This window comes from Anser cygnoides, chromosome 1, assembly GCF_040182565.1.
Source record: "Anser cygnoides isolate HZ-2024a breed goose chromosome 1, Taihu_goose_T2T_genome, whole genome shotgun sequence".
NCBI classification, from domain to species: Eukaryota; Metazoa; Chordata; class Aves; order Anseriformes; family Anatidae; genus Anser; species Anser cygnoides.
The window spans coordinates 143,204,610-143,218,698 of NC_089873.1; the positions used below are offsets into that span (position 1 = coordinate 143,204,610).

The following is a 14,089-nucleotide window of genomic DNA, read 5'->3' on the forward strand; positions in this document are numbered from 1 at the left end:
AGCCAGGGGTGGCTGGAGCTAACATCCCCTATACAGCGGGAAGAGAGGATCGAGTGTGCAATGCTGGTGTTGAGCAAGAGGAGCCTCCACTCAACAGCACAACGTTTGGACTTTTTGCAAAGCACACTGTTGGCCTGGAGGCCCACTCAAGGACAGATTTCCCCAACAGACACCCACCTGCAGCTTCAGTGTTAGCAGTGCTCTTCTGCAGACACGGATATATTTGGGCAGAGTGATCAGGCAGATTGAACTAGTGCTGTCTTAAATGACCACAGTTTGATTCACGCGGGGCTCGATTGCTCAAATCCTCACAGTCACGTAGTGTGGTCAGGTTACTACAGGTTGGTGAATTATTAATAGCTCAGCCCACTAGCTAGCCTCTGGTAACTGGTTACACGTGCACCTTCGGCTGAAACCCGCGTGGCTGCAGTTCCTGCCCTCCTCAGTCTCTCGCTGCACGGCCCTACATCTCGCTATAGCACGACACACCATTTCAAGACATTGGGGAGCTGCCCCCCAGCTTGCTCACTTGCACTGCAGGGAGTTGGGTAGGCCAAGGCTGAGAGCAAACAGTTGTGAGCACCAACCTATGGCAGCTATGGCTCATCAGCTAAGCCCTTCTGCGTGACCAGACTCATGCTTCACCCTTGCCTGTCCCAACTGAAAAGTGCATTAGCCTAAACCACAAGAAGGCTTAGCTTACTGGTGGTAAGTCAATCACGCTGGCGCACCTGAAAGTGCACAGACAGGATGGGATTCGTCTCATCTGTTGGGCTACAAGGTAGAGATGTGTAAGCTCGTCACTGCAGACTCCATAGTCAATGAAAAAAAACAGGCAGTTCCAAGGTGCAATTCACCTGGGCTGACTCATTTAGGGTGAGAGGAATCATATGTAACTATTTATTTCTCTCCATTGACTACTAAGAGATGGTGATGGGTTGCATGGCAAACATCTCCACCAAAACGGACAGATTCTACCATGGGTTTGGCTGATGGGTGGTGATCCATTAAGCTGTGCTAAGTCAATCATGCTGGATCATCCACTCAAATCTTAAGTACGAGTGACTTAACTTTTACCCAGTAGAAAAAAAAAAAAATATATATATATATATGTATATTCAACTGAATTGAGATAAATGATTCCTAAAATGAGGTTATCCACACACACAAAATTGATTTCAGCTGATTCCAAAATTGATTGCTACCTCCTTTACTTGTATTATTTTCATTCTCTTCTAGAACAATGCTTAGTAGCTCTTACTATGGGCACTAATGGGAGAATATTAGCAGTAAAAATAACAAACTCTGAACAAAAATTCTGAGCAGCAAACAATTACAATCCATTCTGTTTTCCTTAATTGGCTAAATAAAGTTGAATAGCTGTAAGTGTTTGCTGCAATTGGGGTTTCTAAGTGGTGATTGCCCCGTGGGTTGTATCAGTTTCCACTTATTAGGAGAGTATAACTGTTTAAAGGAGATTGGGTTTTGCATCTGCATTTGGTTTGCTTGGATGATTCTGTAAAGACCTTTGTGTGTGTGTTTGGAGCAAAATCTCCCTAAGTATAATTAAAAACTAAAGCATAACAAACAAAGGGGTCTTTTAAGGACAGAAGAATCAGCTCCTCAGGACTAGTTTATTAACCTTGCACAGTTTACTCTGGTAAAGCCTTCTAGAATATATTGGGAGAGCTTACCAGAAATATATTAGCAAAGACACAAGCATAGCTGTAATTCCTAGCTCAACACAAATCTCTGTGCAACTGCCACAGAAAATAAAAGAATGATGCAATTCTCCAAATAAACCAAAGAGGTATGAAGGGCCATATAGAAGCTTTCAAATACAACCTTTTCCAAGCTCTTAGGCTGAATTATCCTCTTACAGCAAAATACAGTACATCTGCACCCTTCTCTATTATTTAATCTTTCTTGGTACACAATGAGTATGTTTGATACAAACTTATCCAATTTTCTGTTTGGGTATCTCAGCTTCTTATCTTATATATCCTGTCTACTCTGTACCTTTCCAAAGGTGGCTGAATTTACTTGATCCTTGGCATCTGGGCTGCAGTTTTCTATATACATTTCATATAGTAGCCAACGGGGTACAGTGCATCCTTCACACAAATAGAAATTGTCAGCTATCCTTTAAAACAAACAAACAAAAAATAATCAGTTTATGTCAGAATTAGAAAACAGAATTTTTAAAGTGAAATTTTAATAGCTAATCAGGTTTAGAGTGAACTCCATAGTAGTTACTCCTATTTTATAGGAGCATAAATTCAAAGTAAGAACTACTTACTACATTTATGCTAATCTGTATTCTGGAAAAGAAAAAAAAAAGATACATCTTCTCAGATGTATATATTCTAAGTTTGCTTTTAACTTTTTAAGTTCTACTTTAAATGTTTTTTTTTCCCCAAAAATGTAAGAGCAGTCATGTGAGACTCTGTTAAGAAATTAACTGGATCTCATGGTTTTTAATAAAGAAATACAATGTAGTGGTACCAATCTAACATTAAAACCAATATGCAAGACATTAACATCTCTCTAATAGGACACAATTTTTATCTCCTAATTACAAAGGTCTCTGCTTTACCAAAGACAATAATATGAGCTTTTTTTTTTCTTCTGAAATGTCCAGGATGGTGTTTCGGGACAGAGAGTGCACAAATGATGAAGGACCAAATTCTTTTCTCACACAACCTCACTGATTTTAGCACAAGTTTAGCAAAAGAACAGATTTTAAATTTACATTTATTGTGTATTAGGACCGACAGTGCCTAAACTGTTTTCTGTGTTTAAACACTTACCCTTTGGTGAAATCCCTTGCTCATCCTACCTGTCAGATTGGTCATAGTCAAGTCAACGCAACTATTTGCATGAGTGAGATAAAGAAGATGTGAACTTAGTTGCTTCTGAGCCTAAGTTATTACTTTCACCAGAATAAAGACCTTTAATTATGAGATAGTGGCAATGGTTTCGATGTCAGACGATAATAGCTTCCCGCAGTACAAATACAGAAGCAAAGCTGGAGCAGAGAAGCAGAGAGGGGATTAATTTTCAAAGCACGACACGCCAATCGTATAACAGTGTTTTCTCACCGTGACTCCACTTCCGTTATGGCTGACAATTTACGCATATTTAATTGTTTTATCAGATGAACGCTGGTGCAGCGCAGTGCCAGTTGCTCACTGTGTCTTTACCGACGATCGGGTTGGCTCAGAGCATGGACTTCTCCCAGTCGCCCGGCGAGATAAGCAGTTCAGGCTTTAATTTGGTGTTCCCCACAGCATTAACAGCCCAATTTCAGGCTACGCCGTGTTTGTCTTTCTCTATTAGCTTTATGGGTGGTAGATAATGGACGAGGCCTTCAGTGAGCGGGCTTGCTAGAACAGAGGCCTCTCGATGCCGGGGAGCAGGGACATGATCACCGTGCAGCCCGCCAATGGGGCATTTCCCTCCATGGGGCCAAATGGTGAACGAAACTTATTCCAGGTAAGAGTCCTGACCGAGCGCTGCCTCCCAGCAGACAGAAATACTTGTTTCGTCTAGGACATCCATCTCAAAACCCTTCATAATTGAGCAGTCCCAGAGGAGATTAAACCTAAGTCCAAATTCATCCTTAATATAACACTGCAAGAGTCACTGGATGTGCAGCAGAAATTAACTCATGCTTCAGTTACTGATTTCTGCCAATAGGTTTGCTTAAGCACTTAACCATTTACTGACAAAATATTGGGGAACTTTGTTTCATGAATTTTTCGTCTATTAAACTGTCAGCCTTTTTCAAACAACAAATGAAACATTCTTAGCGTTAATACATAATACAAAGGCACTGCATATCAGAAAAAAAAAGTGTATACAGAAAAGAGCACTGTGCTTGTCTTCTTACCCACTAGCCCCAAGGTTCTCAAAACCTGGGTGTCTGTGGCACGCATCAAAACAGAACTGGTAAGAAAATCAGCAAGAGCAAAAGGGAAGGGAGTGGTAAGGCAGGATGATGGAGGGTTAAAGAAACACCTGGGGGAAAAACCTCCTCCATTTATCCACTGCTTTCTATCCACATTTTCCATGGGGATCATTACGTGTTCAGTTCTCCAGGTTTTCTGGGGTCTGCCACCTGTTATACATGCAGCTTTGGTAGCCGGGCCATCGCATGGGGTTGCAAGTCAGCTGTTAAACCACTTCTCCAGCAAAGCGTGTTCTGCTATTTTCAGTGCACCAACGACAAAACAGGGCTAAACTTTTTTAAATTTCAAAACCTGGAAAGGTGATTCAGGTTGATTTAAAAAAAAAAAAACAACAACTTATCTTTTAAAGGGTTATTTATGATTCAGTTTTATGCAATGTGGCTGTGGCATGCCCTTGTGGGATGCCCCTTGTAGGGGTGCGTCTACCACAGCGAATGGGCAGAATGACCCTGATGTTCAGATTTTGCTGAGCGAGGGGGGATAGAAAGGCTGAGGATGAGGTGCTGTCAAGTTCAGGTTCTCTTACAGGTGTTGCCGTTGCTTCACACACGGTTTCAATACTGTTCGTTACCTGGATTCAGCCGTGTGTGGGGAAAGAAGGGCGGGAACCCCTTTTTGCTCTTTCGCTGCCCCACGGCTGATGGCACTTTTCGCAAAACTCGAGAAAAACCAAGGTGACAACCTTACTCCTCTACGGAAAGCCTCTCGCTGTGTCGGGGTGCAGCCGTTGCCCCCGCCCCAGGGATCACACCGCAGGGCACAGCGGTGGCTCCGCATCGCCCTGCCGAGGATGCTCACGCCAAGGGGCGGCAAGGGCAGAAAGCCCGGGACAAGTGACCCTATTCCCCCGCATCAAGCCACCTCCAGGCGGACCGTGGCAGGACACAGGCTCTCAGGGCGAGTTCCCTGCCGTCGGGGCACCTTTGGCCTTACAAAACCTCGGCGGGCGTTATCGCCGGCCCCCCTCCGTCCCAGCGCTCCCCGGCCCCATCGCTGCCCTCCCCACGGCCCGGGCAGGGGGCACGCACCAGCGGGTGATGGAGAGGTGCAGGAGGGAGGTGGGGCTGCCCTCGGACATCCCGGCCGAGCCGTGCCGGGCCGTGCCGGGCTGTGCAGAGCCGTGCCGGGCCGTGCAGAGCCGTGCCGGGCCGTGCCGGGCCGTTCGGTACCGGCCGGCGGTGGCCGCGCGCCGCGGGGGCCTTCCAAGCGCGGGGCGGCGGCGCCCCGGTACCGGGCGGGGGGCGCCGGGGGCGGGCGGGGAGAAAGGCATCGTCCCGGGAGGGGGGGGCGGGACCCCGGGGTGCGGGGGGTGTTTCCCTGCCCTTTCCCTTTCCCTTTCCCTTTCCCTTTCCCTTTCCCTTTCCCTTTCCCTTTCCCTTTCCCTTTCCCTTTCCCTTTCCCTTTCCCTTTCCCTTTCCCTTTCCCTTTCCCTTTCCCTTTCCCTTTCCCCCCCCTCTCTTCTCTTTTCTTTTGTCTTTTGTCTTTTTTTTTCCTCTTTTGTTTTCTTTTACATTTTTTCTTTTTTCTTTTTCCTTTTATCCTTATATCCTTTTTCATTTTTTCCCTTCCCTTCCCTTCCCTTCCCTTCCCTTCCCTTCCCTTCCCTTCCCTTCCCTTCCCTTCCCTTCCCTTCCCTTCCCTTCCCTTCCCTTCCCTTCCCTTCCCTTCCCTTCCCTTCCCTTCCCTTCCCTTCCCTTCCCTTCCCTTCCCTTCCCTTCCCTTCCCTTCCCTTCCTTTTCTTATGTTTCCTCTTTTTATTTATCTCTTTTTCTCTCTCTCTTTTTGTTTTATGTGCCCACCAACAACAGAACAATACCCACCACCTTACCACAGTCAACAACGGGGCACCAGGTATCATCTCTCTAGAGCAGGGGCTCGCCGTGGCCTCACTCCCACACCCAGGTTACACCAGGACGCAAACCCAGGTTTGTGTTGGGGTTGCTCGGTGTGACCTGCAGCCTGGGTGCAAACGCTGCCACAGAGCAGCCGGTCCTGGCACTGAGTCATGCGTGGCCATGTAGGGATTTTATAGGAATTACAGGTAGGAAAATGTATTGTATGTAAGCCAGGAGGTACAAGCATGCTGGAGAGAGGTATAAATGAACAATTACACTGCAGCGCATTTGAATAACACAAGCACTGCTTTAATAGGTTTTGCACGCATTTAAAACATTATTTTCAGAGTTTTACACAAGGCTGATCCCATCATTGTTTAATTTCTCTTTGATATAGATAGATGAAAAGGCTGTCTGCTCTACTGAAACCCTGTAAGCACTTTTCCATTGCAAGCATCCATTATGCAAAATGAGCTTTACTACCATGTGGCTGACAAAAATAAATTATGTATGGCTGGAGCATCTAAAAGCTTCCTCAGTGGATGGAGTTGTGTTACATCAGAGTTTAGCTTCTCAGAAACTCCCGTGGCTGCCTCATGTTAATTAGCTGCTGAAGCCTAGGTATGACACAGACAGGTTTGCTTGCTTTGTTATGACAAGACAACCAAAGCAAACACACTGGTAGACAGCTATATTAAAAGTGGAGGGGACAGGGAACCAGAAAAAGCAAATTTACAGTGGAAGGCTGCTGGTTGTCCGGTCCCTCTACGTAGCTCGCATTGAAGGAGCAGTGCACACAGATGTCATGTATAATACATGTTGGTTTTAATCTGTAAAGCCTTGCACTGTGCTGAGAACCCCATGGGAAGATGCTGCGTGCTCATCAGGCCCCGAACCAAAGCCTTGGAAGCTCTGCCTGCACACACTACGGGTATGCACGCTGCAGCCAGGACAATCTGTCATCAACAAACCCGCGCCATCACCTATTGTGGGAGCTTTGCTCACTTCTTGGTTGTTGAGTCTGTATCTGCAGCGCACTTTGGTGGCTGGGGAGCGCAGTGCTGCCGCTGCGAGATGTCTCCCTGCTGATTCAGGTGCGCCACTCCACGCTGCCCTGACTTCCAGGCTACGTGCCTGAGGAAGATGCTCTCATCTCCAGCTGCCAACAGCTGACTTGGTTGCACTTCTGCCTCAGTCCCAGCCGTGTTTCTCAAGGTCCGCAGCCAACAAGTGACTTTCTGCACCCACCCAAAACTCCACAGCATTTGTGATGCTCCATAGGCCCCAAGATGCCTTAACAGCTGAAACATTTACAGCTTATCTAAACCCAAAAAATGATAAACGGAAACTTTCCATGGCAACAGACTGAAAGCAAGGGCAGCCACACAGATCATAAAATCCCTGGACTACATCTATTACTCAGAACTAAGTTTTGAGGAGACAAAGCAAATGCTGCACAAAGAAATTGTCCAATTACTGCCCATGGCTTAAGATGTACAAAGAAGTAGGTCACGGATTTTTCCCTGCCCAATTTCCAGATCACATTAACGAGATAAATGGACATGTCCTGTTCAGATCTCTACACTCCATCATTATTTGATTGAAGTATTTCCAGTTTTTCAGAAAATGTCTCTTTAACCTTTCAATTAAATCTAATACTTTTCAGAGGAGAAAAAAAAAAAAAAACAAACTTGATTTTGAATACCAAGCTGCTAGTAAAATTTGTTTGAAAACCTGAAATCTGTTTCTTCAGTTTAATCCAGTCAGATAGGACTGGGTGGATGTACACTAGGTCAAACTGTGGCAAGCCTTTATTCTTGCATAAGCTGAAAGCTGCACGGCTGTTTATTGCTGTCATGGATGTCCTTCTTGTGTAAAATGAAAGAGAAATTAATGAATGTGCACTTTGACTGAATAAAATTTTGACCTAAAATTAAGACCGTGGTTGGATTGATTAAAAGGCATGCTAAAGAAGCTCCTTTCCTCTGACCTTCACCTGTAACTAGGATATATTTGAATCAAACCTTGAGGTAAATCAGAAATCTCCAAAATGTTGTGATGTGTATCATTAGCACAAAGTTGGCTCCGCAGATTACTCCCCTCCCTTGCCTCCCGTATTCAAGAGGGGATTTGGATACCTTTTCAGTTATTTTTTGCTGTAGAGATATATGGCACATAGAAGAGCTGTTGTTGGAGACAGCTGTTCTGTAAAGGAACACCAAAATGCTAAAATCTCTCAAATACTTAAAATATTTTTAAAAAGCACTTTATAAGATTTTTAAGCACTTAACCTAAAGTATGTATAAAACATGGTCATAAAAGAAAGTAAATCCACTATTGCTTCCACCATTACAAACAGCAATGGAAATATGTAACTATAATGAATTGTATGTTCCCTTACAGCTGAAAAGTTCATTATGAGATTTATTTCATTCATTCGTCTCTAGAAAGAAATTGTCAACTGAAGTTGAAAATTAAAACAAAAACAAATTCCTTCACACCACCCACAAAATCAAGGCCCTGGAGCGATGTACTATTAAATTCTTGATATGAAAACCTAAAACAATTTAGTCAGTGTTGGAGTATGAGTCTTGGTGGGAAAAGGTAAATATTGTGCTTTGAGAAATCAATCACTATTTTTTTTTTTCGTTTTGTATCTCTATTAGGTGACCCACCAGGGACAAAATGGCATCTGTGTAAAGACTTACTGATTTTTCCTTCCTTTGAGATCTGAGTAATCCCAGTGATCTGGTATTAGCTCAATCCTATCAGTTTACTGTGAACAGGGATCTTCGGAGCAGTAGCTACATTTCAAACTTTAATTTAAAATAAATCAACAAGACAGCATTTAGAAAATACAAAGGGTTATGTCTGGTTGTGTCATGGCACGAAGCAGCAGCAAAACCAAAACAGAATTGCAATCACCTTCTCCTTGAATATTACGCTTTGACATTACAGAAGATCCTGTGTCCTTCACAAGCCACCCACTTAAAACACGAATGCAAGGAGGAAGAAGAAGGCTTCTCTCCCAGCTGCCCACAGCAAGGGAACTCTTTGGGCATGAAAACCCAGTTCAGCAAAGCATGTCACCATGTGCATAAGACCGCTTCATTTCGGCAAAGCATTTAAGAATATGCTTAACTTTAAATATGTACTTAGCTGAATTGTTTTGCTGAGTGGGGATTGATGGCTGAATTAAGGCATTAAACATTAATGACAGAGCTGGGAACGCAGCACAGTATGTAAATGGGGATTTGTCGGGACTAGAACAAACTGATTCAAATAATGCAATCATTATATGATTAAGATCTCTTAAAAGATGTGAAGCCATCAGAAAGGCTTAGGGTCTGCTGACTTGAGATGGGTGACAACCGTCTCAGTCACTCCACTCCTCGCATGGTCTCAACTCACCTGTTTTTAGAGTGTCTGCTGGGGAGACCAGAAGGGAATCTCTTCCACACAGTAGCTGAAACAGTTAAATCTGTTGGTACAACTTTGATCCTAGGTGTTGCCCAGGGCAGCCCTGCACTGTTGGTTACGGATCTCCTCGTGAGTAGGGTGAAGAAGCAGGGTACCGTGACAGTGCTTCCAGGTGCCTCCACATTCCTCGACATCACTGACTCCTAGCTGCTTTTGGTACCGCCGCCAGTGGTAGTAGGGTCTACCTGAGCATCTCTCTTCCCCTCATCCTGTGAGGCTCTGGTGTGAATGCCACTCCCAGGGCTCTTCCAGTCGTCCTCCATGCTACCTGTGCACCCAGTGCCTCTGCGAGGGTGTCCATGGAGCTACGGGCTCTGGCTTCCACCATGTGCTCCTGACACCCATTCTTCATATTTCTCTCTTTCTAGATCCACTCGGGGCAGCCAAACCATTTACACAGTGACTCATGAAGATGGAGATAGGGATAAAAGCTAACTGCCTGTCTGTCCAGAAGTGGCTGAGGTAATGCTTGCCGGCGAAAGCAACTGGTTCATTTCTGCTTGGCAGAAGATGCAGCATTTGCTCCTCCAAGCCTAGTAGTATTTTATTGTGCTTCCCTCCTTCATTCTTTTTGTGATTTTTTGTCATGTGTGCTCTAGATCTTGGATGTATCTGTAGTTAACTTTCTGTTAACAATCTATTTTGATGGCTGTGGTATAAGCCGTTAAATTATTGTGCTGGTTTGGCATGTTACAATAATTTGAACAGAAACAAAATGTTTTTTTTTTTTCTTTACAGTAAAAGCAGCGTTAAGTCATTCAGTGAAGTTCGGTCTATCTCAGAAGCTGGTGGATGTACCAGCAGCTCTGACATTAGTTTCTGTGCCTGATTCTCAGATGACCTGCAAGCGATCTTTGGCTGTGTTTGTGCACCAGAAATGTTTACACAGAGAATCAATTAGTTTCAGAGGAAGGAATGGGATCGGGGGCATGCTCAAGGTAAGAGAGAAAACATCTCCCTCCCACACCAGAGTAAACGCACAACTTTACTGTGAAGAGAGGCGCTCCAAAGTCAAGTATATCCCTTGAATTAGAAGCCACCTAAAAACTCATAACAAGGACGTTGGGTAAATTGTACAAACTAGAGTAAAAATCCTTACTTACCATGTGGGCTTCTGATCTGAAGCATCTGAACATCACAGTAAATACTCATTTTTGTTTATGTGGCACATTTTTTGTTTTGAAGAAACATACATAGCTTCTGTTATTTGGGAATATTGCACGCTGGAAAGCTCTAGTGTCATTCTGATACTGGAGGAATCATTTTGGATTACCATCTTTGGTAGGGTTTTGTGTGTGTGTGTTTGTTTTGTACAACAGTGGGGAAAATTAAATTAAAAATGACAGATAAAAATATTTCATTTAAATAGCTAGATTGAGCAATAATTTTCTTGAAAGCGTTTGTTGAAAGCTTCAATATAGTAAGTTTGACATAATTAAATGACGATGAAGTTAACAGTTAATCTCTGAGAATGACTTTTATTACAACAAATAAAAACCCTGCCTCAATTGTTCTTTGAATGTAAAGCATGTATTACATGACTGATGTAGCTTCATCTTCCCACCATTTGAATTTCTTAGACCAAAGTGGCACATCAAAGAAATGTTTTACACATTTAGTGTCAGAAGTGATATGATTACAGCTAGAACTGCATACAGTTGTATAACTGTTCTCCAGATTTTTAAGCCTTATATTCCTATTATTCTTTAACGAATCTTGCTTCATCCTTAAGACTACAAAATAAAACTGGAGATGGCATGATTTATGACATTTTCATTTAATACTTGTACCTAAGACCCACAGTACATTCCAGAGAGACAGAAAATACCGTATGAGACTTGGCAAGCATTACCACTTAACCACTGCAGGAATAACGAAACCTGAAAGCTCCAGGATCTGACATGATCAGATCTACCAGGACCCTGTTTTGAGGAGGTGGTGGATTTAGCTCCTCCAGACATCCCTTGCAGCCTAGAGAGTTCCAGTCCTCTGTGACTGCTGCACGGGCTCTTTCTTTATCGCCCTAAGCATTTGTGATTTGTCTACCTGGCTTTTGTTCAAGTAAGTAGAACACTCCTTTACACTCAAACAGGTATCATAAGACAAATAAGTAGAACGCTCCTTTATAATGCTACAGAGCACTGTAAAGATATAACCCCAACAAGCTTTATAAAGAGAATTAGTATCTTTTTCATAGGCCATCTGATGCTGCTAGAACAAATATAGCTATTGGGAGGCCCCACGCATTGTTTCAGATCCTAAATAAGCAGCAAAAATAAAGCTGAATACAAGACAGGGAGATTGCTCTGGTAGATGAGGGTATACTTCTTTTCCCAGTACAGTTCATTAGGTTACACTGGTACAGATTAGGATGAGAAAAGGCCTTTTACATAAATTTATACTACATATTTCCATTGGAATAAATTACAAAATCAAGCTTTGTGAAACATTTGGTGCAAAATCCCCCTTTGACCAGCCTGAGTGTTTATACTCTCCAGCTTTTTCTGCAGTTCTGCACTGACATGAAGGAGCTCTGAGGGGCTTTGCAGAATGAACAGATGTGTTGGGACTCTGGGCCAGTTGACATCCTTGATTTACAGTCCTGATTTGTGATCCTGAACTTGAACTATACTCTAGCTGTTCCTGACACTCACAAATACATTCCTTATTGCTAAGCATTCCTCAGATGGCTTACATAAAACATTTCAACCACTGCAAACTTCTTATTTCAACTGTGTGCCATTTGTAACATGTGACTGGCCCTCCGGTTAGCACTATTGGAGTTGTGCATGAGCAAGGACTAGGGCTGAGTGAATACATACCCTAAATGTCCATTTGCATTCAAAAGGGACTTTTTATTTAGCTGTGGTTGTAAGACTTTCCTATTTATTTTCTATGAATATGTGATCATTTGAGCTTTACAAGCGTAATACTTGTTTGTGAGAATTCCCTTGTGACTTACTCATGAGAAGCAAACATTTAATTCAAATGTTCGGTCACTAAAAGGCAATTCAAAATTTTCTGTTGACTTTGGCTTGATTAGTTATTCAAATAAAATGTTATGATCCTTGCAGATAAAGCAAAGCACAGTTTGGCAATATTACAGTCCATGGGACAATTAACATTAATACTCTCCTTGTTACTTTAAAGAACCGTATCAATGTAGATCAAAAAGTGTATAGGCTATAAATTAAAGTTACTTGATTTATTGCAGAAGATACATTCCCAGCTGAAAATTTCAAAGTGTATTACAAAATTAATAAATTACATGATTTGCAGACCTGTTTATTCACTGAAATAATTCATTCACAACTTCGTAACCAGCATATTTCAGACATAAACTGCAGCTCTTCAAATGATTCAAGGCAAAATTTGACAAAGAAAATCCTCTGGTGAGATCAGTGTGCGTGAGCTAGAGATGCAGGATATGGTTGCTTGGTTACTAAGTAGGAGTCCACCTGGAGAGCACAATGCTTTTGCGCTTCATGCTGTGGAGATGGTCTTTGCGCTTTTATTTTGAATAGCATCACTGCTGAACGTTAACATCTGAAATGTGGATCTGGGCAACCTTAACGAACAGTCATCGGTCTCGCATCTGCAGCCGGTGGTACGTAGGGTGCCCTTCCTTCCTGCACAGAAGGTAGAGCTACGGAAAAAATAACAGACACAAAATTATTTTTAAAAGCATTTAAGAGAAGCTACCTCATACGTTATTCTCTCATATGTGCTCCACCACCCTCAAACAGACAATTCACAGTGCTTTAGTATCTTTTCAAATATTTTCAATATATACTTGGATTTTTAAATTTATATATATATATATTTTAAATACATTTTTAATGCACTTTTAAAATAAAATAATCTGCTGGTAGAAGTTGAAATTTACTCTCATTTGAAGCTCAGTCTTGACAGAAACAGCACGTAACAAGTTTCTTCAGTTTGCCAAAATGTGTTTATAAAATAAAATATATTTTCTACTGCCACCTTTGAGTTCAGACCAGACTTCTTAAAAAGTCAGCCATGAAAATGAGAAAAAGGTGAAAATGAAGATAGAAGTTAAGACTACTCTTAATAAAAAAACCTCTCGGGGAATGTGAGATGACTCCTCTGAATTTCTCAGTCTGCTGTATTCCTCATACAGGCACTATAGCTCCAGTCTCGAAGCATGTTTCAAACCCACAGTAATGCTTACTGTTTAACAAACCTGCAACTTTTTCTTTTGAGAAAATAACTGACTCACATCTGCTGAAATAAAAATGTGGAGATAAGTATTGAAGAGCAAATGCATGCCACAGATTCGATTTTTTTAGTCTTGCCAAAGTGTGTTTTTACAGAAATACACTTTATCTCAAGTCACTTGTAATTTACTTTTTAATGAATAAAGGAATTCAATCCATACAAAATCATTTAGTCCTGATTCGTGGATTCTCCCTCCTTGGAGGCCTTCCAAAGCCGCCTGGAGATGGGCCTGGGCAGCCTGCGCTGGGTGGCCCTGCTGGGGCAGGGCTTGGGCCTGGTGGCCTCCAGAGGGCCCTGCCAGCCCCAACCATCCTGTGTTGCTGAGATTCTCTGATTTTAAAACTTCTTAAGCTTTGAAAATTTAAAAACATGGTACCAAACTTTTTGGATATAGTGCAAGGCAAGTCATGCCTCTTCACATATTTGGCAATTTTAGCAACTTTAAAATTGGCAATGAGGAATCCTAATGCGCTGTACAAAAGATGCTTATTTTTCCAAACCTGCTGTATATAAAAGAAAACCTAGTCAACATTTTAAGATTTTTTCACTTCTAGGGTACTGAGG

General features: G+C 42.5%; 1 protein-coding gene across 3 annotated transcripts in view; it reads right to left on the reverse strand.

The window, feature by feature from the left end:
* Window positions 1–5,130, reverse strand: part of RFX8 (regulatory factor X8) — a 30,975-nt gene extending 25,845 nt beyond the window's left edge. For all 3 annotated transcript variants that reach the window (XM_048049027.2, XM_066984292.1, XM_048049026.2), the window contains exons 1-2: window positions 5,000–5,130; window positions 2,020–2,143 (exon numbers count right to left, since the gene is read on the reverse strand). In XM_048049027.2, coding sequence (XP_047904984.1) covers window positions 2,020–2,143; window positions 5,000–5,049 — 174 coding nt within the window. In that variant the 5' untranslated portion in view covers window positions 5,050–5,130. The remainder of the gene's footprint in view (window positions 1–2,019; window positions 2,144–4,999) is intronic.
* Between the last annotated feature and the right edge of the window lie 8,959 nt (window positions 5,131–14,089).